The sequence below is a fragment of the Phacochoerus africanus genome, chromosome 15 (assembly GCF_016906955.1).
Source record: "Phacochoerus africanus isolate WHEZ1 chromosome 15, ROS_Pafr_v1, whole genome shotgun sequence".
Classification (NCBI taxonomy): domain Eukaryota; kingdom Metazoa; phylum Chordata; class Mammalia; order Artiodactyla; family Suidae; genus Phacochoerus; species Phacochoerus africanus.
Window position 1 is genome coordinate 108,765,174 of NC_062558.1, and position 24,469 is coordinate 108,789,642.

The 24,469-nt window shown below is 50.4% G+C and overlaps 1 protein-coding gene across 1 annotated transcript in view; it reads right to left on the minus strand.

Moving 5' to 3' along the window:
• The window catches only part of SLIT1 (slit guidance ligand 1), a 180,711-nt gene that overhangs the window by 24,365 nt on the left and 131,877 nt on the right, over positions 1 to 24,469 (minus strand). The window contains exons 15-25 of the mRNA XM_047760650.1: positions 23,676 to 23,699; positions 23,383 to 23,527; positions 22,644 to 22,718; positions 22,346 to 22,489; positions 19,503 to 19,646; positions 18,801 to 18,967; positions 16,098 to 16,230; positions 13,379 to 13,447; positions 10,841 to 10,912; positions 7,940 to 8,011; positions 7,107 to 7,178 (exon numbers count right to left, since the gene is read on the minus strand). Of these exons, the coding sequence (XP_047616606.1) occupies positions 7,107 to 7,178; positions 7,940 to 8,011; positions 10,841 to 10,912; positions 13,379 to 13,447; positions 16,098 to 16,230; positions 18,801 to 18,967; positions 19,503 to 19,646; positions 22,346 to 22,489; positions 22,644 to 22,718; positions 23,383 to 23,527; positions 23,676 to 23,699 (1,117 nt within the window). The remainder of the gene's footprint in view (positions 1 to 7,106; positions 7,179 to 7,939; positions 8,012 to 10,840; positions 10,913 to 13,378; positions 13,448 to 16,097; positions 16,231 to 18,800; positions 18,968 to 19,502; positions 19,647 to 22,345; positions 22,490 to 22,643; positions 22,719 to 23,382; positions 23,528 to 23,675; positions 23,700 to 24,469) is intronic.

A 24,469-nucleotide genomic window follows, 5' to 3' on the forward strand; every position in this document is an offset into this window, starting at 1 on the left:
GTGTAGGCCAGAGGCTACAGCTCCAATTTGACCCCAAGCCTGGGAACCTCCACATGCCACAAGTGCGGCCCTGGAAAAAGACAACAACAAAAAAACCCAAAGACTTTTAAAAAAAATGGGGATACAAAAACGGTGCTAAATTTAAAATATCTACATTCAAAATATCTACATTCATTAGGCTAATATTTTTAATGTGAAAAGTACCAGGTAATGTAATTATGTTATTCCAAAGATAAATACAGAATTTAAAGTACTTTGGGGGGGGCCTCACCCAAGCATGTAGAAATTCCCAGACCAGGGATTAAACCCATGCCACAGCAGCGACCAGTTCCTTAACCCGCTGGGCCATAAGGGAACTCCAGTTTTAAAGTATTTTTTGTACACTGCACGAGTGTGGCCTGCTAATGAGCCATGAATGGAGAGTTTCGTGCGAAGGGTTTCTTCTCTCAGTCCTATAGCTCGTTTGGAGAAAATGCCAAAAAGTCTAAATCTGATGCCCTTGTGAATGTGGAGGCCCTGGACACAGCTTGCGATGTCACAATCCCAAATTCCTACATAAACTTCGCCCATAAATGGCAACACAGTTCACCAAAAATATGTGTCCCTTTCTGACTCTTAATATAAAAACAATAGTAAAGAATAATAGGGAGTTTCCATTGTGGCTCGACGGTAATGAACCCGACCAGTAATCATGAGGATGTGGGTTCGATCCCTGGCCTTGATCTGTGGGTTGAAGATCTGGCATTGCCGTGAGCTGCGGTGTAGGTTGCAGACAGGGCTCAAATCTGGTGTTGCTGTGGCTGCGGCATAGGCCGGCAGCTGCAGCTCTGATTCGACCCCTAGTCTGGGAACGTCCTTTGGGTGAGGCCCTATAAAGCAAAAAAAAAAAAAGGAAAAAGAATATTAAAAGCTACCAAAGTAACATACAAAGCTATTCAGAACTACGTGTTCTGGCTCGACCAGCACATGCTTGTTGCTGTTCAGCGCAGGTGGCGCGCCAGAACTGAATTCAATATTTCAAGCTTGAATGTATCCAAAGCTGGGTTTCTGTGACTACTTCTTTAGCACAGGAGGTTCATTTTCAGCTGGGGCCCACTTGCTCCAACAAGTACTGCTGTGAACTCAGTGGGGAGTGGAGAGCCGCGGGCCCTGCCAAGACGCAGTGCAGGGGACAGCAGCCAGGCTGCTGGTCGATCCAAAAGGACGATGGAGTCAAGGTCATACCCAACAAAACTATAAATAAGCCTGTGTTGTGGATCTTTGGATATAACTTGGAAACAGCTGAAACGGGAGATATTAGGTCTGTTCGTGCCAAGGCCCGGCTGGGCTTCTTCTATTAATGTAACCAGGACAGAAATAGAGCTTCAGTGGCTGTTTCAGAGGTGCCAGCTATAGAGTTTAGCAGAAACTGAAATGTTAAAATCTCCTTGGCCTGAGCTAGTCCTTCTCTGCCCATCCTCTTCAGGCAATTGATTTGGGTGCATCACTGTCTCCTTCTGCTGGACTGAAGCTTCTTGAGAGCAGGAATCATAAATCCCCCACCGCCCGACACCAGCATGAATGAGCCCCTGCCTGAAAGCAGGAGAAATGCACAGTCCTCAGGACGAAGGCAAAAGAACATCAAAAAGAAAAGAATCATCCATCATCTCATAAATGTAACTAACTTAATTTTTATTTATTCCCTTCGGGTTCCTGTGTTCCTATCTATACATCCCTGAAATCAGAGTATACCATCGTCTTTATTCTCCACTTACATCAAATAATAAATTATGGTATCATAACTATTCTAATTCACTACTTGCTGTTCCGTCATATAGGCACACCGTGATTGACCTAATCACTCCATATGTACTTTTCACGCCAAGTTCTTTTTTTCTTTTCTTTACTTCTCTTTCTTTCTTTTCTTCTCTTTCCTTTCCTTTCTTTCCTTTTCCTTTCTTTTTGCTTTTTAGGGCCCCACCTGCAGCATATGGAGGTTCCCAGGCTAGAGGTTGAATCGGAGCTGCAGCTGCCGACCTATGCCCCAGCCTGTGACAGTGCCAGATCCTTAACCCACTGATGGAGGCCAGGGATCAAACCTACATCCTCATGGATACTAGTCATCTTCTTAACCCACTAAGCCACAACAGGAACTCCTCACTGAGTTCTTAATGACTTCAGAAATCCAATTTTCCAACAGGCAGCAGATCAGAGGCAATAAAATGCCAGATTATAGACATGAAGGATGACACTGGGGGAAGTTCCCGTCATGGCTCAGTGGAAATGAATCTGACGTGTCCATGGGGAGGCAGGTTAGATCCCTGGCCTCACTCAGTGGATTTAGGATCCGGCATTGCCGTGAGCTGTGATGTAGGTCACAGATGAGGCTCAGATCTGGTGTTGTTGTGACTGTGGCACAGGCTGGCGGCTACAGTTCTGATTCCACCCCTGGCCTAGGAACCTCCATATGCTATGGGCGCGACCCTAAGAGACCAAAAAAATAAAAAAGAATGACACTGGGGAACCCTGGCACAGGACCTGGCACATAGGAAATATTTGCTGATGGATGGATGGATGGGTGGATGGACAGATGGACAGATAGACAAGTGGATGAAAGATGAGCTAACTATAATGTAAATATCAAGCAAACAGCAGCAGAGAGGTGTGCAGGGTACTGAAGCCCAGGGCAGTGGGTGAGCTCTCACAGCCATTACGGTATTAGAACTACAGCGGACCTTCAAAATAATCTTTGTACAGGCGAGGAAAGAACCTAAAGAGATGAATGAACCGTCTTAAGATCCCACTGCAAATTGATGGCAGAGCAAAGACTTAGTCTAGTCCTGATTCCTAGTCTAAAGTTAAAGGGGTTTCAGTACGGTGGACCTCACACCCACACACACACCCTCAGCCCGCCCACCCATCCTGCTTGTGAAGATGACAGGCAAAGTGAAGAAGAGAGGCCAGTGAAGAGGAGAGGCCCAGGCCAGAGAAACAGAGGGCACTTCTGGGAGCCAGGAACACTGCACACTAACTTCTGGGCAACCCTGACTTGTTACAGAGCCATGGGTGCCTCCTTCCCTTCGACTGCAGGTGGATCTTTGTGAAGCCCAGAGTGAATGAGGTGAGTCTGTCATATCCTTTTCCCATGCCTTGATTCCCTGTAAGTGCTCAAGGAATCCTTATGGAATAGTTGCAGCCCTTCACGCAGAGGAAAAAGTGGCTACGTGTGTGCGCACACACATATATTCTATCAGTACTACCTGGGCACACAGCTGAATACAAAAACACACGTTTCCCCAGGCTGCTGCCTAGTTCCACTTGAAACCCTTGGTATAAAGAGCAGAATTTATTCACGAGGTTGCTTCAGAATATTAGAAGATTTCTTTCATATAGCTGCTGCTTTATAGAGAAATGGGGTTTAGATGTAATTAACAAGTACATCTAATCAGTAATACTGATGTCCTGTTTTGCAATTACCGCTTATCTGATCTCGACTCTTTATTTTTTTTTTTTTTTGGTCTTTTCAGGGCTGCACCTGCAGCATATGGAGGTTCCCAGGCTCTGGGTCGAATCACAGATGTAGCTGCCGGCCTACACCACAGCCACAGCAATGCCAGATCTGAGCCACGTATGTGACTTACACCACAGCTCATGGCAACACCAGATCCTTAACCCGCTGAGCAAGGCCAGGGATCGAACCTGCGTCCTCATGGATTCTACTCAGATTCGTTTCTGCTGAGCCACACCGGGAACTGCTCTACCCATTTTTTTTTTCCCTTACAAATTGGATCTGGCTTCTGACTTGATGGTACTGTTTTCCTAAAGAAAGTCTGATTGTATAGATAAGTATGGGATCAAAATCTGTTTTTGCAGCTTTGGGTTCTTGTTCATACAAAATATATGTTGTTTGTTCACTTCCCGTTTGAAAAGCAAAGCCTCTAGATTTGGAGCGAGGGACAAGATCAGACTGTCCTTGGGTATCACTCAGGCTTCATGGGGAAGGAGAAAAGGTAAAAGCCCAAAGCATAAGAGATACACAAAGGGCAGCGCCAAAGAGGGAAAGGTGGACCAGACTCTTGAAAAGGCCTTGCCTGGCAAGGAGGAGAGTTGGCACAGCCCAGGGATAAGCAAAGGAGCAGTGTTTGGCCCAGAGCAGCAGCAGACCTGGCCCCAGCAAAAACAAGCACGAAAGCTCTCTGGAGAGAAGCACCTCCAATTTTGGTCCCCAGAATTCCTGACATCAGCAAACAATGAGCTCACCACCAAAAATTACTGAACACAGATAGAAACAAGCCCCTGTGAATGGGAGTCATTAAGAACAACGAACAACAATGGCCCTGCCTGGCCTTCGACCACAGCCACCATCTCCAGCCAGGTGCCCCCCGCCTCATTCTGTCCCATCCAGCCTCCACATGTCACCATTACTTTCCAGGGCTTTTCACAACTTAATTCTTCCATGATGCCCTTCTATCTGCAGGAAAAAGCCCAAACTCCTTAGTGTGGCACAAAAGGCTCTTCAAAACAGAATTCCAATGCCCCTTTCCAGATGCCTCTCTGCTCAACCCACACCCCTCACCTAACCACATCCCCTCTATCCTATGTTGGACAGCAGAGCTTCTCTGAAGATGGCATTCACTTTCTTGCCTCCACGCCTTTGCACATGCTATTCCCTATTCCTGAAACATCCTCCCCCGTCTTCTGCAAATGGCAAACTCCTAGTGCCTTTCCTGTGGCCACATAAATGGCACCTCCTCTCTCAAGGTCCTCAGACTTCCCCAGAGTTAGCAGTTCCCCAAATTGCTGTCTTTCAATTTGTTTTCTAATATCCCAGGGGTCACAGAAGGCATAAGCGCTACGTTAGTAAATTCTTCAGCCTTGACTCACTGTGGTTACGCAGGACACATTTATTGAGGCAGTAAAGACCTTTGGAATCAGACACACCTAAGTTCAAATCCTGTCTCTGTCATTTCCTAGTTTTATGACTTAGGGAATCTGCTTAACTTCGGAACCTGGAACTGTAAAATGGAAATAATAAATCCTGCCACCTAGGACAGAGATCCTACCCCTTCCACTCCCGTGGCAGCATCACTAATCAATCACTGCACTCTGACCACTGAGTCCAGCACAGACCTGGAATCTTCAGGGTGGGCTCAAGGTAGTCCCTTGAGCTCAAGGGAGTCTTATTTGTGAAGCTGATGCATAGCACAAAAGTTACTTCTCATTTTGACCATGGAGTGAATGAGACACCACAGGCAGTAAAGTATTTGTCCTGAGCAAACTCTCAATGAGTGGCACTTATTACTATTTTATTTCCTCAAATCTAAGATTAGATTAGATGCTAATAAGACTATAAATTTAGCATTCTGTGGGAGGGATGGAGAAATATTGCTGTATTAAGTACATACAGATTATCTGTAAGATATGTTCTGATTACGGAAACTGAAATGTGGAAAAGATGAGTCTTAGAGCTGAGAAAATCCAGTGAGGGTGTTGAGTGAGTAAACTTCAAGTAGAGAAGCTGGGGACCCCAAAAGGCTCTGTGATCTGGGTGTCGCCTGCCCACCCAGGTCCCAGGCACTTGGCTGTGGGGCAGAGAACAGAGGGACATGGTGAGATGCAGGAATCCAGCTGCTGTCCGTCTGGCCTGAACATGATCTTGGCCTGTAGCTACGAGAGAATGTGCCTGGCCCTACCTCCAGAATTCAGATGGCCCTGCCTCGGCTCACTGCTTTTATATTTCTTCATTTTTTAAAAATTGTGATAAAATATATACAACATAGAATTTTCCATTTTGACCATTTTAAGTGTACAACTCAGCGGCATCAATTACATTCACAATGTTATACAACCATCACCACTATCCATTCCAAAACTTTTTTTTTTCGTCTTTTTGCCTTTTCTAGGGCCGCTCCCACAGCATATGGAGGTTCCCAGGCTAGGGGTCGAATCAGAGCTACAGCTGCCGGCCTACACCACAGCCACAGCAATGCCAGATCCGAGCTGCGTCTGCAACCTACACCACAGCTCACGGCAACACCAGATCCTTAACCCACTGAGTGAGGCCAGGGATCTAACCTGTAACCTCATGGTTACTAATCGGATTTATTTTCACTGCACCACAAGGGGAACTCCCCCAAACTCTTTTTATCACCCTAAACAGAGGCTCCGTACTTATTAAACAAAAACCCCCCTTTCCTCCTGCTCCCAGCACCTGGCAACCACCATTTTTTCTGTAGCTACAAATTTAAATATTCTGGGTACCTCATATCTGAGGAATCACATGACATTTGTACTTTTTAGGTCTGGGTTTTTTCATGTAGCATGTTTTAAAGGTTCATCTGTGGTGTAGCATTCATCGAACGTCCTTCCTTTTTACGGCTGAATAATATCTCGCTGTACCATACTTCATCTGTCAATGGACACTTGGGTTGTTTCTGCTTTATAGCTATTGTGTCAATAATGCTGCGATGAACATGGGGGTACAAGTATCTATTAGAGTCCCTGCTTTCTGCAGGATATACTTAGCAGTAGAATTTCTGGGTCATATGGGAATTCTACATTTAGTCTTTAGAGGGGTAGAATGCACTGCTTTTTAGGAATTCTCTTGGCGCTGCCACCAAAACGGTTTGGGAAGCAATTCTACATCCAATTATACCAACTGTACTTCTCACGAGTAGTAAATTTTCAGAGCTTTATCCCCCACCGTGTGAAGTCAGAGACATGACACTGGCATCGTGCTTCAGAGCACAGGCTTTTGAGACCAAAGACTTCAGTCACATTTTCTGGGCCTGTTTCCTCCTGTGTAAAATGGGAACACAGGAGCTATGCTGCAGGAGTGCTGTGGGAATGAAATTAGCAGATGCAGGTGCAGTGCTTGGCAGTCAATACATGGTCAGTATGACTTGTATTACTGCTCGTAAAGAATTGTTCTCAAATTCCATTGTTGCGACTAATGCACTGCAGCAATGCACCGAATGTGTGAGGGTCTGAGATGCAGAGCATTTGAAGTTCACAAGCTAGTTTCAGGGTAAAAGCAACAAACAGTGTCAGGAGGAGGAGGTCTTTCTGGGAATCCAAGTTCTGTTTAAACCCACAGAGGCACTGAGAATTGGGCCAGAGTTACTTACAGGTGAGACAAGGAGGTCACGTCAGCGAAGATGCCCTCTTGGAGGGTGGAGATGTCATTGCCGTGCAGGGACCTGAAGCGAGAAGAGGCTGTCGGGGCTTCGTCCTAAGACAGAGACTCAGAAACCAATGGGAGCAGCCCTCTGCTAAGAGGGGCGAGGGAGAGGGTCCCAAGCCCTGCTCATCACAGGCAATGGAGAGGGGGTCCCTAATTATCACAGACCACCCTGCCCCTCAGCCCTTCTGGAGGACCCTGCTGGTGCCGCCGGGAAGGACTCACACACCATTTCTGTTCACAGGACACACAGATGTGTGCAGGTGTGCAGCGTGTGCCCCCTCTAACTTGGCTAGGAGCCTAAGGGGGCATCTTCTCCTTGGTAAGGAAGTTACAAGGTGAGTCCTAGGCTAGGGGTGAGGAACACCCAATTGCCCCAGGCGGGCTGCCAGAGGACTTGGTGCAGAGTTATTCCCAAGGTGGTACAACAGGCAGAGCAGAGGGCTGTGAGCACAGGCCAAACCTCACAGCAGGAATTCTTCAAGAAGGGTCAACACGTCACCATTTGACAGGAGACCCGCGTGCAGATAAGGGGCTACCCTTTCTTGGATGCCCCCAGAACGGCCCCGCCACACACACTGCAAGCAACGTGGGGCAGACAGCAGCCCCCGTTTCTCGGATGGTTCCCCATTCATTCTTGGCCTGGGTTAGGAGCTTGAGCGAGTCTGGCCTCCCACTTTGGACACAGTTAACCTTGCTGGGTCCCAGACATGGGGACATTTCTGCCCCCCAGGTTGGTGGGGCAGATTTCCCTGGAGGGGTGAAGGTGGGAAGACTCACAGCAGGCGCAGGGAGCGGAGCCCCTGGAAGGCCAGAGGAGGAATGCATTGCAGGGCGTTGTAGCTGAGGATCCTGCAGGAAGAGAGGGAGCGGGGAGGATTAGGGAGGGGTTCCCCACATCTAGTGCGATGGAGGCTGTCACTATCTTTATTTTGTCTTTTTTATGGCCACACTGTGGCATATGGAAGTTCCCAGGCCACAGACTGAATCCACCGGATCCTTTAACCCACTGTGCCAGGCTGGGGACTGAACCCATGCCTCCACAGTGCCCTGAGCCGCTGCAGTCAGATTCTTAACCCCCAGAGCCATGCCGGAACTCCAAGGCAATCACTACCTCAAGGGTGGCGATGGTTCCGTGGGCATGAACATACATGGAAATGTAGCAAATTACACATTGTACGTATATGCAGCTTATTATATATTAATTATACCTCACTAAACCTATGTTTTCAATAAAAACAAGAGAAATGAGACTTTTTTTTTTTAATCACAAGAAAGGACTGTTTCCCCATTAGAGCTGCCAGGCTCACCGGGCCCAGGACTTCTTAGCCTCTGCCCCCTTGACAACTCCTTGTGGGGGGAGGGGGGGGTCCTGTGAGTTGTGGGATGTTGAGCCTCATCCTTGGCCTCTGCCCACGAGATTCCAGTAGCCCCCCTTGCCCTCCTCCAGCTGCCAACACCCCAAAAAGTTTCAAACATTGCCAAATATTCCCCAGAGGGCAGGATGGCCCCCGTTGGAGAACCACTGCCCTAGACCGTGGCCGCTCACACAGAGGCTTGTAAAGGAAAAAGTCTGGCCTGCTATTCCAGTTCTGCAAGGACCAAGCCATTACTGACCATGTGCCCTGAGGGGAATTTGGGATGGAAAAAGATAGGGAACATTCTGTGCTTTGAAGGTACCGGCCTTTAGATATTTAAGATGTTCATCTAAGGAACCATTTCAAACGACGCCAGACTCTTGCATCTTTCCATACACAGGAAAGCACTAAAATCATTATCTTGAGAGGTCTGTTTTTGGTGATTCCAGTAATCGTTTGATGTTTGACATGGGGAGTTTTTGGGTTCTTTTTTTTTTCTTTTCGTTTTTTTTTTTTTGTCTTTTTTCAGGGCCGCACCCACGTCATATGGAGGTTCCCAGGTTAGGGGTCCAACCAGAGCTACAGCTGCCGGCCTACGCCAGAGCCACAGCAACGTGGGATCTGAGCCACGTCTGTGACCTACACCACAGCTCACAGCAACACCGGATCCTTAACCCACTGAGTGAGGCCAGGGATCGAACCTGCAACCTCATGGTTCCTAGTCAGATTCATTTCTGCTACACCACAACAGGAACTCCGAGGTTTTGTTTTTTTTTTTCCAACAAAAACTCCTAATATCCCAGCTCTCCCTTACCTCCTGGGAGGGGTTCCTCAGAGCTGTCTGGGATGCTGTCTCCCAGGCTACAGTCCTCAGGCGGCTCCCCAAATAAAACAACTCACAACTCTTTTTTTTTTTTGGCCACACCCGCAGCATATGGGAAATCCTGGGCCAGGGATGGAACCCAAGCCACAGCTACAACCAGAGCCACAGCAGTCACAATGCCACATCCTTAACCTACTGAGCCATGAGACAACTCCTAACTCCCAACTTTTAGGCTGTAGATTTTTCTTTCAGGTCACAGGTTCAAGAAGACTTTGACATGGAAGCCAGTTGACTAGCAGACCCAGGGCGGATGAGGGCAGCACTTCGTGGCCTCAGGCCCACTTTCTGCTCCTGGGGACCTGACTGGATCAGAATCCTGTCTTTGGGGGCGGCGGCGGGGGCGGGGGGAGGGGGTGCTGGCTCTACTATTTGCCCACAGAGAAACCTGGGGGAAAGTTCTCAAGTTCTTGGCACATAATCTGTAAAGTGAGATATTGAGAAGCGGAACAAAATACATTCTTAAGCTCCAGGCAAATATGAGCAATGCTTGTTAATACTTTCTAACCACTTGTTTGGGCTATAATCAAAGCAAGCATTAAAATATCTTGGGGTGTGAGCACAAAAGTGTTCAGAGAGTCACTGTTCACAATAGTCCAAACTGGAAACAACCCAAATATCCATCGATAGTAGAACGGATTTAAAAAGTATACATATTCCTACAAAGGAATACTAAATAGCAGTGAAAAGAAGCTTCACTGCTTCCCACAAACATAATAGTAAATTAAAAACAGCTAGCCATAAAAGACTATATCCCGTATGAGTCAATTTATAGAAGGGTCAAAAATGGGCAAAATGAAACTTATTGTGTAGAAATGCATTTGCAGATGGCACCACGAAGCCCAAAGAGGTGATCACTGTCAGGGTCAGGGTAGGGATGGTCTCGGGAGCAGGAGAGGGGGGAGAGAGGAAGAATCACCAGGAAGGGATGAGGGGACTTTTGGGGTGCTAGCTGTGTTCTTTTTCCTTAAGTATTTACTCATGTGCTAGCTTTACAATTATTTGTTAAATTGGACATTTACGCTTTCTGCACTTTTCCATATATATGTTGTATTTCACAGTAAAAAATGTTTCTTAAAAGCCTTTTTTTTTTTTAAGGCCTGCACCTGCAGCATATGGAGATTCCCAGGCTAGGGGTCGAATCAGAGCTGAGGCTGCCTGCCTACACCTCGGCCGAAGCAACGCCAGATCTGAGCCGCATCTGCGACCTACACCACAGCTCACGGCAACACCAGATCCTTAACCCACTGAGCGAGGCCAGGGATTGAACCTGCATCCTCATGGATCCTAGTCGGGTTCGTTAACCGCCGAGCCATGAAAGGAACTTCTTAAAAGCCTTTTTTGGCTGGCAGGCCCTGGCATCCTCCCCAGTGGGTGAGGGAGGCTTGAAGAAAGTCTCAGTGGCCAGGGCACCAGTCCCTCCCATCCCCCCATGGGACTCACAGAGTGGTCAGCTGGCTCATGTTGGTGAAGGAGGAATTGCTTAAGGAGCTGATCTTGTTGTTACTCAGGTCCCTGGAAAAGACAAAGGCATCACTGTTTAGAAAGAAAAGGGAGTCCTCCCCTCCGCCACTCTAGCCACGGCCATTCCCCAGCCAGGCAGGCAAGTGGCTCTGATTGGCGCTCTAGGGGGGAGTCGGGGATGTGGGGAGGAGGTGGAGAGGGGTACTGGGTTCACAATTAGTTCCAACCCTCCGCTGTGCTCCCTGAACACCCTCTATGTCCTCAGGGTTTCCCGTCACCATTTCCTCATTCCCGACCCCATGCAAATACAGCCTGGTTCCTGCCCCCATTCCCCATTGACACACTGGGCATTGGCTGCCTCCCAACTGCCAGAACTAGGGGGCTACCTCTCCTTTCTCTCTTGCTAGCACTTTACGTGGTTTATTCACTCACCCTCCCTATAATCCCATGAGGGAGATAGTAAAGCCATTTTACAAAAGAAGGTGCAGGTTCTCAGAGTGATGAAGTGACCCACCCTGGGTCCCACAGCTGGGAGGAAGTATAGCCAGAATCAAACCCCAGCCTGTGGGCCCCCAAGTCCCAGGTCACTGCAATGTGCCCTCAGAGGGACCCTGCAGCATTGGCCCAAAGGACTGCCCTTTTCTCAAAACTTTCTCCACAGGCCCTGCCTTCCCGTCCCGCACCCCCCACCACCACCTCTCTGGCTGCACCTTCTCCATCTCCTAGCAAATGCTTCTTTTTCACCCACCCTTTAGGCATGCCTTGCATATATTTGCTACTCTTCTGGAAATTCTCTTGCACCTGGATATCCTGTTCCCTCTGTACCTGGTGAACTCTGACCTCTCCCAGCCCCCACCCTGAGCCCATCACTCCTTTTTTTGAGCCATAGCCCTAATGTGCATTTACCTCTGTTGGAACACTTGTCACCCCACATGACTTAGGTGCTCCCTTTTTTCTTCCTTGCAAGACCCATAGACTGTGACATTTGAAGGGAGGGCCCATGACTTAGGGGTCTTCAGATCTGCTCACTTCAGGCAGTTCTTAACTCAGCAAATATTCATAAAATGAAAGCATATGCCCTGCCTTCACTTCTTTTTAGCAAGTGTTCCTCTAATTAATGTCATCCAAAATCATTCCATTGTTCCTAGAGACACATTTAAGTACGTCACTGAACACTGAGTATATTTTGCAGTCCTTTCCCATGATGAGGAGGTGCTGGTATTTCAGCCCTGAAAGGCAGCTTCATAGTACAAACTGCCCTGACTAGTTCCCTTTCCCTCTCTTCCTCCTCAAACATATATGCACCACTGGAGCAGCTGCCTCAAATGAAACCGAAAAAGACTGTCTCTCTCTTTGGCACCAGCCAAAAGTCACTCTACCACCTCCCCTCACACTTATCATTGGAACAGTCAGCCAAAACACATTGGCTTGGTCATTAGCAAAGACAGAGAAACTGAAGTTTCAAAAGTCTGTAAGCCAGTGCTACTCAAAGTAGCCAGTCCTCAAACTCAATGTCCCCAAACCAGGGACTTGTGTCAAAATGCAATCACCCATGACACTAAACACACAACTTAGTTTAGCTAACATTTTTCAGAGCAATACTTTCCCAGTGAAGGGAGACATAATATGTTGATAAAAAAATTCTGGTGTGAGTTCCTTATCTAATTGCAGACTCATTACGATCAGTTCTCAGGCTGCCATTGATTCATAGACCACACTTTGAATAGCAATGCTTCAAGGCAGTCTAAGATGAAATGTTCTCAGACTATTTTTGGTGAAATCCGGACAATGGGTAAATAAAAACAATTGAGGTAAGGTGTTAAGCTGGAAGGCTAAGAGGAGCTGAACTTATTCTGAGGCTTACTTTGTATATTTTCATGAAATAGAATGGTCAGACGTGGAGATATCACATCTAACAGATGTTAGCCATCGAGAAAAAGTTATAGATGTGCATTTGAGGCTGCCATATTTCATATTTTGTTTGGAGGTCAAGGTTGAATCAAGAAGTTTTCTACCACTCTCTACTTCTGCTCTGGCTCCTTCCTTTGCAAGGCGAACCCACACTAATAATAATCATCAGCCTAGAGGGAGGCTTAGAGAGATTGCGTGGGCAGAAAGCTGATGGAGTCCAACCTTAGAAAGCCTGGAATCATCCAATTCCCAAGAATGGCCACTAGGTGGCAAAACAGTTCTATGCACAGATGTTCCCAAAGGGCTGGGGTGACATTTTAAAAAGGATCAGCACCACACAGGGAACACAGCCTATGTTTTATAATAGCTGTACATGGACGATAACCTTCAAACGTTGTGAATCACGATATTGTACACCTGTAACTTACATAATATTATACCTCAACTATACTTCAATAAAATCAAAATAAAACAAACAAAAATTGGATGGGCCAGAAGAACGGTCTGCAAGGAATTTCAGGAAAGCTGGAGCCACAACGGCTAGATGCCAATGGCCACTCTGTCCTCTGAAATAGGCTCGGATCTTCAAGCGGCCTGGATACTCACACGAGCTGCAGGTACTTGAAGGTGGACAGCTGGCCCGGAACCAGCGTGAACTGATTCCCATCCAAGTAGCTGGAGAAGAGAATACAGCAATCAGTGCAGGCAGTCAGGGCCTTCTCACTCATTTCTTCTCCTACGTGTACTACCCCATCAGCCCTGCACCGCTAATGGGAGGGAAAATATGGGAATTCCTCAGGCCATTTGGGTAGTAAGAGCTACTGAGACAAGAAGCCTCTCAAGGCTTCCTTCCCACCTCACCTCACCGGCCCCCTCCCCTCTCAGAGTCCTCCCTGTCTCTGGGCACCACCCCGGGCTCAATCCTGGACCCCCCGCCCTTCCCTCTCTGCTCTGCAATCTTCCTGGGCAAACGGATCTGATCGGCTCATGAACGCCGACCTGCCAGGCCCCCAGCAGCACCCAGGGCCCCCTCGCTACCTGCTGGCAAGGTGCCTGAGGCTGTTCCTAGACCCAAATGTTCCCAAACCTGAGCTCGGTGTTTTGGGGTGTTTTCACAGCCACGCGGGGTTCCCTGACTCCATCAGCACCACACTCCACATTCCTGATCATCCAGGCTCAGGACCCTGGTATGAATCGCCAACTCCCTCTGTAGTCAGTCCCAAGACTGCCCACTGGCTTTTTCTGCCCGGTGGTCTCTCATCACTGGCTTCTGCTCCCCTCTCACATCCTGCCCCCCCAACCCTGGCCCCAGCTGCACTCCAGCCCCCATGCCTGAGCTCCTGCGGCCAACTCCTTCCGTTCTCCTCACCTTGGCCTCCCCACTGATCCTCACCACCCACGTGGCCGCCCAGTCACTGTCCTGAAAGCCCAGCCCACCAAAACGCCTGCTCAAGCTTCTCAGGATGCCCTGCATCCACAGGGTAGAGCTTGGGATTCAGGACACTGTGAATCCCCCACCATCACCAGCCATCCTTGCTAAGCTGACCCGAATACCTGGAGCCACAGTCGCAGCTGGGCTGCCTGCACAGCACCGCCTCCACCCCAGCAGCAGCCCTAAGGACGCCTCACCCACCCCCCAAAGGTCCAGAGAGCGCGAATCAGCGCCTCACTGCCCCAACCCATCACCTGCATCCTACAGAGTGACTCCCCACCCATCTCCTCTGATCCTCTCAGCCACCCTGGTCAACACACCCCACTTTCCATGGGGGAAACTGAGGCTTAAAGTCTATGAACGTCAGCATCCTCAGTCCTGGGAGCCAGGCTGTCCTGCTTGCCCCGTCATTCCCAGAATAATTTTCTCACTAAGGAGAGAATGGGAAATGTGAGGTTAACAGAAAACTGGGTGGGGGACACAGCAGGCGAGTCACAGGACAAGGTCTGCAGTGGTTGGTGTGCCTGTGAAAGAAACACCAGCCTTGGAGGTCCTGTCGTGGCTCAGTGGTTAATGAATCTGACTAGGAACCATGGGGTTGCGGGTTTGATTCCTGGTCTCACTCAGTGGGTTAAGGATCTGGCGTTGCTGTGAGCTGTGAGCCAGAGCAGACACAGCTCCGATCCCCAGTTGCTGTGGCTGTGGTGTAGGCCGGCAGCTGTAGCTCCGATTAGATGCCTGGCCTGGGAAACTCCATATGCTGTGAGTGCAGCCCTAGAAAAGATAAGAAGACAAAAAAAAAAAAAAGAAAGAAAAAGAAAAGAAAGAAAGAAATACCAGCTTTGCAGGTAATGACAGAAATGCAAGTGAAAACCTCACAGGGAAAAGGAAAGCTCGGCTCTGTGGCCTCAAGGGACCAATCCCAGGGCAGGAAGAGTAGGGCGCCTGACCAAGGCCTTTGCTTTGGAGGGGCTGTTGGAGAAGCCTGGCTCTCCATCTCTGTCTGTCACACACATTTATATCCACACCCCTGCAAGGGCCTTGACAAAAGATCCAAGTCCACAAAGATTTAGCACCACACACTCAGTGTCAACAGGGGATGGAGGCGAAGAGGAGCATGAAGCCTCTTTCTGCACGCAGCTGGTAAGAGTGCAGAGAAAACAGCTTTTCCAGATGGTCATCAGGAAAAAAAGCAGCAAGAGTCCCAACAAGGTAACACTCTCTGAATAGCAGATGTCACCGCAGCACTATTTATGACAGTGAAAAATTGGAAGCTTAAATATCCAGCAAAGGGGAGTTCCCGCAGTGCTTCAGCTGGTTAAGAACCGGATGCTGTCTCTCTGAGGAGGGGGTTCAATCCCTGGCCTCGCTCAGTGGGTTAAGGATCCAGCATTGCCGCAAGCTGCAGCATTGGTCACAGATGTAACTCAGATCCAATGTTGCTGTGGCTGGGGCATAGATGGCAGCTGTGGCTCCGCTTCAACCCCCTAGCCCAGAAACTTCCATAGGCCACTGCAGGTGAGGCCATAAAAAGATAAAAGAAAAAAAATCCAACAAAGGGGTATTCGATATATAGATCAAAATAGATTCCTGTGGTGGAATATTATACAGCCAATAAAATGGCTTTTCTGAGAGTTCTCATGAGGGGAATGCTCATGAGATAATGTGAAGTGGGAAAAGTCATGCAATTTCTTATTTTGAAGGCAGAGCCGAGTTTAGAGGGATGAAACACTTGCTGTGGGGGCCCCCTGCCTGCAGGTGACTGTAGGGGTGGGGCAGGAGGGTCACAGAGAAGCTCAAAGCTCCTTGGAACCAGTGTCTCCTGCAAAACCCCAACTCCAAGCTCCCAGTTGGCTACTCTCTACTCTTGGCCACCAGACGGGTGTTACTCACAGCTCTGTGACGTTCTTGGGGATGCCCTTGGGCAGGGCCTGGAGGTGCTTGTTGCTGCACCGAACCACGGTGTCCAGGCAGGCACACTCCTGGGGGCACTGCGGCCGGGGCAGGCAGCCCCCCTCCTCCTGGCCTGCAGAGGAAGGCACGGAGCCACATCAATGAGGGAATGGGCTTCCTCAGGGCCTCTGGCAGCCAGGGCATCGCCCTGAACGGAAGCCCCTCACTGCCAGCGCCTCATGCACAGGAAGTCACCTCTTGGCTGCATCCCTTCCCATCACGGGCAAAGCCCCTCGGACCTCTTTTGAGGTCAGAATAGGTCTTGGGTCCATTTCTTCCACCTCAGATCCGAGGTGGACTTGGGCACAGCAGAGAAGGAGGGTGGCAGCCACACCACTTCTTAAACACATGCTACGGGCTGGACACTGTATTGAACATAATCTGAACATGCAGTAAGCGGGGGGCTAGGATTCGAGTACTCTGGGGACAGAGATTTTTGTGTCCTTTTCTTCTTTGCCACCAAAGGAGTCCAGCGCCAAGAGCTGGGCCTGGCACACAGCAGCCCTCCAAATAGACCCACTGAAGGAAAGAAGGAAGGAATTTCTATCCTCCTGAGCTCTGGAGAAGTTAAAGAGCTTGCTCATGTCGGGAGGCCAGTTAGCAGCAACTCAGGGTCTATACCCGGGACGGGCTGGCCCAGAACCTGAGCGCCTTCCCTCCCGCCACCCTCCGCAGACTCACTGGTTTATTCCATAAATATTAGTGAGTGCCCTCTGGATGCCTTCCTTCCTTCTGATTGGGTGTAGTAAGGACCCCATGCTCAGAGGTGCTAAGGGTGCTAGGAAGTAGGTGACAGTATCGGCTAGTGTGCAGGCACTGCATGAGAGGGATGAACGCACTGGATCCTCGAAGCATCTCTCTGATGAGTGTGCCACTATCAGCCCATTTTAGAGATGAAGAAACGAAGGACCAAGTGACGACGTCCCTGGCTCAAGGCCCCCCAGCCGGGAAGAGGGGGGTCCCAGGACTGGAATCCAAGCCGCTGCCTCCAGAACCTGCCCTCCTGACCATTATGTCCTACTGCCTCTTGGCAGCAACGTCCCCAACTTAGTCACATCCTTGCACGTCTAGGAAGTTATTCTCAGGGGAACGACCATACGGAGAGTTATCTACCAGGATGGTCCTGGTAGTGCGAGGGCGGAATAGCACAACGGTGGAAGCACAGAGATGCCAAGCAGCAGGGTCGGGGGGGTGGGCAGTTAAACAGATTGTGGCTCCTCTGGACAAGGGACCTTCAGGTTGAGAACATGCACACGCGGCACCTTGAGACCCTGCGTGTGCCCGTAGGAGGGACTCATCAACGCTCTTTTTCTTCCTTTTCTGGATTGTCTCCTTGTTTCTAAGGAAATGAGTGTGCCTTGCTTTGCAATAAGAAGGAAAAAAAACCCATTTCTTGGGAAAATAATGCCTTCGGAAACTACTTTATGGCGGGAGTTCCCGTCACGGCTCAGGGGTTAACGAACCCGACTAGGATCCATGAGGATGAAGGTTCGATCCCTGGCCTCGCTCGGTGGGTTAAGGCTCCGGCGTTGCCGTGAGCTGTGGTGTAGGTCAGCAGCTGTAGCTGTGATTCGACCCCTAGCCTGGGAACCTCCATGTGCTGCGAGTGCGGCCCTAAAAAGATAAAAACAAAAGACTACTTAATGGCATCAGAAAATGCCCCCAATACATTATTCAGTTAAAAAAAAAAAAAAGCTAGCAAGCCATTATAAAATGATATCGAAAATATATGTGAGTGGCATGGAGGCTCTTTTTTTAAGCTGGAGGCCAAACTGCTCTCAGAGAATCCATTTATTTTATTTTCGAAAAATACCCTGTCATTCTTGGGGTGAAAGCTGAGGCTCCCCACTCAGCATCTCCCTCCCTGGCCTGGATGGGCCGGCCTGAGAGCTGAACTGCCCCCCTGCAAGCAGCCTGGCGAGAGGACTAGAGGGGCTGAGAAAGGAAGGCAGGGCGGGGGTGGGCGGTGCAGGGGGTGTGGGTGCTGCAGGCAGGGGGCTGAAGCTGAGGGCAGGCAAAGAAATTCCCTGTGGCAGGGCTCAAACAGGGACGGCTGGGCTGAGACGCAGTCTTGTTCGGTCTCCTTTGGTAAAAATCTGTTTCCAACAGCTGCCTTGTGGGCCTGATGCCCTGGAGGGGGGTGGAGATGGAGGGAAAGGCTAGATTCTGCAAGTGTAGGAAAGAAGGAAGTGGCCACAGGAGAGAGGTCGAGGATGCAGGGAAAAGAGGACTCTGGCATGAGACGTGACACCCATGTGGAGGACGGGGCCCCAGAGTGTCCCTTTGCTGAGTCCATCATCCAGAGCTCTCAGGAATAGCCAGGAGGTAGGTCTCTGGGTTAAAGGTACTTAAAAAAAGAAAATACACTAAAATGCTAATTCTGATTGTCTCTGAGTGATGGGCCAATCCATGTACTCCCTTTTTAAATCCACATTTTCCTATATCTTTAAACAATAAACACATGATGTCTCTTATAATTTCCAACCGGGCAGAAGACCCCACCAGGCAGAAGCAGGCACAGCACTGGGTGGGTCTCCCTGCTCCTCGCCCCTCCCCATCCAGAGCCTCCCTCCCCATGGGACCCATCTCCTGGGGGCATGCCCACTCCCAATCTCCCCTGCCACCCAGGGGCCCACAAGTTACCTTCCTCACACCTGAAGTCGGGGAAGGCCACGTCCTGCAGGGGGATCTGCCGCAAGAAGTCTGGGTTCTGGCATCGCGGGTTCCCGGTCACAATCTTCCTCTTACGCAGCCAGTCGCCCAGCCAAGCCAGCTGGCAGTTGCAGTTGAAAGGGTTGGCCAGAAGGTTTCTGCAAGAGGCACGCTGTGTGACCACGAAGGCAGCCGCCCGTCTTGACTGTCTTGGCAAAGCCATCTCCTGGCCCGCCTGTGCTGGCCACACAGCCACCCAACACTCTCCCAGGCAGCCCACAGCTGCCAAGAGGTGGCATTCTAACATATGAGACCAAGCATCCTTTTTTTTTTTTTTCTTTTTAGGGCCGCAGGTGGCATATGGAAGTTCCCAGGCTAGGAGTCGAGTCAGCTGCAGCTGCCGGCCACGGCCATGGCCATAGGAATGCCAGACCTGAGCCTCATCTGCAACCTAAGCCCCAAGTGGTGACAATGCCAGATCCTTTACCGACTGAGTGAGGCCAGGGATCAAACGCACATCCTCAGAGAGACCGTGTTGGGTTCTTAAGGCGCTGAACCACAATGGGAACTCCCCAAGCATCCTTTAAAGTAACCGCTGGAGGAAACTGTGTCCGGGAACGGCAGGTGGGAGGGCCCGGGTTCCGGATTCCTGGTGCCTGAGCCCCGCCCACCTGCCCTCCAAGCTGCACTTACAGCGTGGAGAGGGCCTGGAGGGTGTCGAAGGCTCCAGGGGAGATGGTGGCGATCTGGTTGTCGTAGAGCGAGAGGAGGCGGACGTTGCGCAGGCCCGTGAAGCTGTCGTTGTGGATGCAGCTGATACGGTTGTTTCGCAGCATCCTGGAGTGGGGGAGTGGGGGAGAGCCGTGCTGTGCCTGCGGCCATCCGCCCACCCCGTGTTTTGGCCCCCAGTGCCCAGTTCACAAGTTCTCCTCCGAGGGCCCTGAGCCACAGAGGGGAGCCCCAGCACCAGGACTCTGCCCGCCTCTGCTCCCCTCCTGGTCCCACCCTGCCTCTGAGATGCCTGCCTCTCCATCCTACCCGCATGGTCCCCATACAGATAACCCTCCCCTCACTCCCTGATGTACAGAGCTTCTCCGTCTTCCAGGCTATGTTCCACATCGGCACCTGGACCTTCCCAAAACTTAAACCCAGCCTGGTTGCTCTCCAAATCGGCCTCTGAACTGTCCACAGAATCATGTTTAGACGCTTCACTGTGACCCGTGAGAGCCTCTTCAACCCAGCCCGGGACCTGCACCTGCCCACTTCCCTGGGGCTGGACACACCCTCGACTCTGCCATCTTTCAGGCCTGCACTGACCTTCTTCCCCACTGACAGCTGCAAAAGTCTCTATTCATCCCCAAACACCTGGCTCAAGTCCCTTGCCCAAGAAAAAACAAAAACCAAGAGGCAATTCATAAAAGAAATTGAAACGGTTTAAACGAGTGAGCTAGATGAGGGAGATTAAAAGGTACATACCTCCAGTTACAAAATAAATGAGTCAAGAGCATGAAATGTACAGAAAGACATTGTTTATGAACATTCACTGAAAATGTTCAAACTTACTAGTCATCGAGGACATTTAATCGAAACTGAATCTCTGGCTGCCAAATTGCAACGTAATTAAAATGTCACAGTAATAGGAATGGCCAGGGTTGGCAAGAGGGTGGGAGGATGGGCCCTTTCAAGCACACATGGCTGGCGGGAGAACAACCTTCACCCAGCAGGCCTACCTTTAGGGATTTCTCTAAAAGGGAGTAACCCCAGGAGTTCCCGTCATGGCTCAGGGGAAACGAATCTGACTAGCATCCATGAGGAGGCAGGTTCGATGCCTGTCCTTGCTCAGTGGGGTAAGGATCTGGCGTTGCCGTGAGCTGTGGTGTAGGTCACAGACGCGGCTTGGATCCCATGTTGCGGCGGCTGTGGTGTAGGCCACTAGCTGTCGCTCCAATTTGACTCCTAGCCTGGGAACATCCATGTGCTGTGGGTGTGGCCCTAAAAAGACAAAAAAATAAAAATAAATAAAAGGGAATAACCCTGGGTAGGCACAGAATTTCATGACAAAGATACTGATCATAGCATTGCTTGTAACAAAATTAGAAATAGCCTAAATCTCTAATCATTATGTGATATGCGATGATTCAAAATGATGTTGTAAAAGAAATTCTAAGGATATATAGAGACGCTCACATTATGTTTAAGGAAAAAACAGATTACTAGACTGTATTCTAGGGTTTCATTAAAATATATATTTAAGTTTGCATACACGTGTGTGTGTGTGTGTGTGTGTGTGACTGGAAGGATAGTTGTCTGTATCAACAATGAACCGTGGTCAGGTCTGCACAGCCGAGGGGTTATAGGTGTTCCCCTCCCTGTGCCTGCACCATCCGTCATGCGCTCTTGTAGGATTTATCCCAGCACCAGGCCTTCCTCTCTCCCCCGTCCACTCCCAGGCTTCCTCAGAAAGAATCCAAGTGACTGGTCAAAGAGCCCACGATGCCCTCTTTCTAGGAATACTAGGCATGTATACCAAAGAGTGAGGCAGCCGTCTGTAAGAACCTGCCACCCTATATTTACAAGTGAAAAAAGCAAGCTAAAAAATACACTGCATGATAAATCCCCTTTTGTAAAACAGGCTGACAAAATCCACAGAGAATCCCTTCATGCGTCCATGTGCCTTGCACAAATTCTGTGGCAGATGCTCGGAAAACAAATCTATAGCTCTATTGAGAGCTGGGATTTAAATCCAGGCAGGTGGCTTCTAGAAGTGTTAGCCACATATGGCTATGTACATTTAAATTAATAAAATGAAATGAAATTCAAAAGTACATTTCAAGGGCTCCAGTGACACATGTGGCTACTGGATTGGAAAGTACAGAGGTGGGACATCTGTCACTATGGCGAGTCTCAATGGGACAGCATTGGCTACCCGATGCTCTAAAGGTCTACACAACCAGCTGAAGAGCTAGTGCTGCCTGGACAGAGAGGGGCTCCCTGAGGCTTTCAACGGAGCGGGCGTGGCGGGTGGGTAACCCCGGGACCCACTCAGTCCCCATGTCTAGAAAGCTCTGCTTGGATTCTTAATCAGGAGTCCCAGAATCCCAGGGATAATGGGACATCCCTGCTCCCCCACTCACACCCACTTGAGTCACTTCTGCAATGTTCTCACCACTGCAGCGCCAGCTACTCCTGAACTGAACACAGGGGCTGTGCTCTTGCAGCCTGACCACAGGAAGACAAGAGGGCACCTCCAGATGGGCCCATCTCCCCCCATGTCCTCACCCACCATCGACCCCACACCCCAGGGAACAAGGAAGCAGGCCCCACCACAGTTACCCACATCTGATTACTTGGCACCCTGTAGCCAGGGTCCTCGGCTACCCCCTCCCCAACTCCTACAAGCTGGGGCTGGGGAAGGAGTCTCCTACCTCCTTCTTCTCTTCCTTTAAGGCAGGCGCCCATGCTCTGGCTTGGCTTCTTCCTACCCCCACCCCCAGCCCCCTGCAGTCCGGCTGCTCTGCTCCCCGCCCTGCACTCACAGCGTCCTTAGGCCATCCAGGCCCCTGAACATGCCGCTCCGGATGGACTCCAGCTGGTTGGCGGTCAGGTGCAGCTCGCTCACTGAGGCTGCGCCCTCGAAGGCTCCGTCTTCAATTTCTGACACCTTGTTGTTGCTCAGATTGCTGGGAGAGGATGAGAGAGCTCAGGAACCATCCCCGCTTCCTGTACCCAACCCCATGTCTGGGCGCCTGCTCCCCACGGGAGCTACCGGCATTTCCCTTCCCCATTTTAGCCAGCATCGTCCTGACTGCAGCTTCCCGCCAATGGGTAACTCACATTTTCTTCAGATGGGTGAGTTTTTTAAACATCCCAGTGGCCTCCAGGATGGAAATCTCATTGTTGTTTAACCGTCTGTAAGAGGCAAAGAAGGGAACTTACACGCCCATAAATGACAGACATTTAAGTATCTTCCAAACTGAGACTATGAGAGACACAAACAAAGGGAACTCCCAGAAGAATTTCTCTGGCAAGGCGAACTGATGCTATTTCTAAGGAAGGCTGGGCCGGGGCGGGCGGGGGTTGGTCGCGAATGGGGATGTTTTTAACAGGAAAACTGCCATGAAATTTACATACACATAAATGACAGGTGTGTGTAGGTATCTAAGCAGATGCATATACACATGCATAAATGTATAGTTTTAGAGAAAGAAAATTTTAAAAGAATGGCTTAGGTTCCAACTTGAGATCATGGAATCAGGTGCCCATAAAGAAAGTAAACGCATGATTGAGAGAAGTCACCCTGGTTCAGGCTGGTGACTGGCCCTCCGGGCCAGAGACTGCCTGGGGGCGGGTGGCGCGTGGGGCTGGGAGTGAGAAGCAGAGGGGAGGTTTAGCGCAGGAGCCAGCAGCTGGCACGCTCCTGGGGTGGGGTCTCCAGAGATCCCCAAATAGAGGAAAAGGGGGAGGAGGCCCAGGAGAGTCAGAGGCAGCTGAGGGGAGGAAAAGGGGGAGAAGGCCCAGGAGAGTCAGAGGCAGCTGAGGGGAGGTTTGGGTGTTTGGCGGCAGGGGCCCTCACAGCTCGGCCGTGGCCTGGGGGATGCGCTCAGGGATCTTGGAGAGCTTCAGGCTGGAGCATTCCACCACGCTGGCCTCACAGCGGCACTTGTGGGGACAGACCACGTCGCTGTTGCACTCGCTGTTCAGCTGGTAATCCTCGGTGCCTGTGATGCCAGGTTGGGGCTGGGGGCTGAGGGGCTCCCAGCAGCGCTGCCCAGCCAGGTTCTGCTGGAGCCCCCAACCTGCCACCCCAGCCCCCTGCCCACCCACTTCCACTGTCCTACCCAGGTTGGCCTTGGTCCCCCCTCCTACCTGGAATGAAGTACTGTTCTTTGGCTGGGGAAAGAAGCAGAAACACCACAATAGCTGGGGGCTTCCAGGACATGTAGGGACAGTCCAGGCCCCAGCCCTGCTGCCAGTGGAAGCCACCCCAGGAGCGAGGCCAGGGCCCCAGAGCTCACCCACCCAGCCAGTGAGAAAGTCTTGCTATGGAGCACAGATGCTCCTAGCCCAGGCCCATGGGGGCAGCACCACACCCAAGTAAACCTCTTCCAGGGAGCATCAAACCATGGGAAGGGGAGTTCCTGTTGTGGCTCAGCAGTTAATGAACCCAACTAGCATCTATGAGGACACAGGTTTGATCCCTGGCCTCTCTCAGTGGGTTAAGGATCCGGTGTTGCCTTGAGCTGTGGTGTAGGTCGCAGGTGCGGCTCAGATCCCACATTGCTATGGCTGTGGCATAGGCTAGCAGCTACAGCTCTGATTCGACCCCTAGCCTGGGAACCTCCATATGCCGCCAGTGCGGCCCTAAAAAGACAAAAAACAAAACAAAACAAAAAAACACGGGAACGTTCACGTGCAATGGCCTAGGTGAGGATGGATCAGGATCCGGACTCAGAAGCTGACCCACACTGTCCCCTGCCAGTTGCCGCTTCAGCCGCCCCAGAGCCTGAAGGAGGCCATCGTCTCTCAGAGGAGGGTTCCCAGGCCTCCTGAGTATCTTAAAGGCTTGAGGGCAGCAGCCTGAAAGAACTATCAGGGGAGTAGAGGGACCTGGGTCCCTGCTGGTTGCTCCCTGGGGGCCTTCGACAAGCTCTACCTCCGAC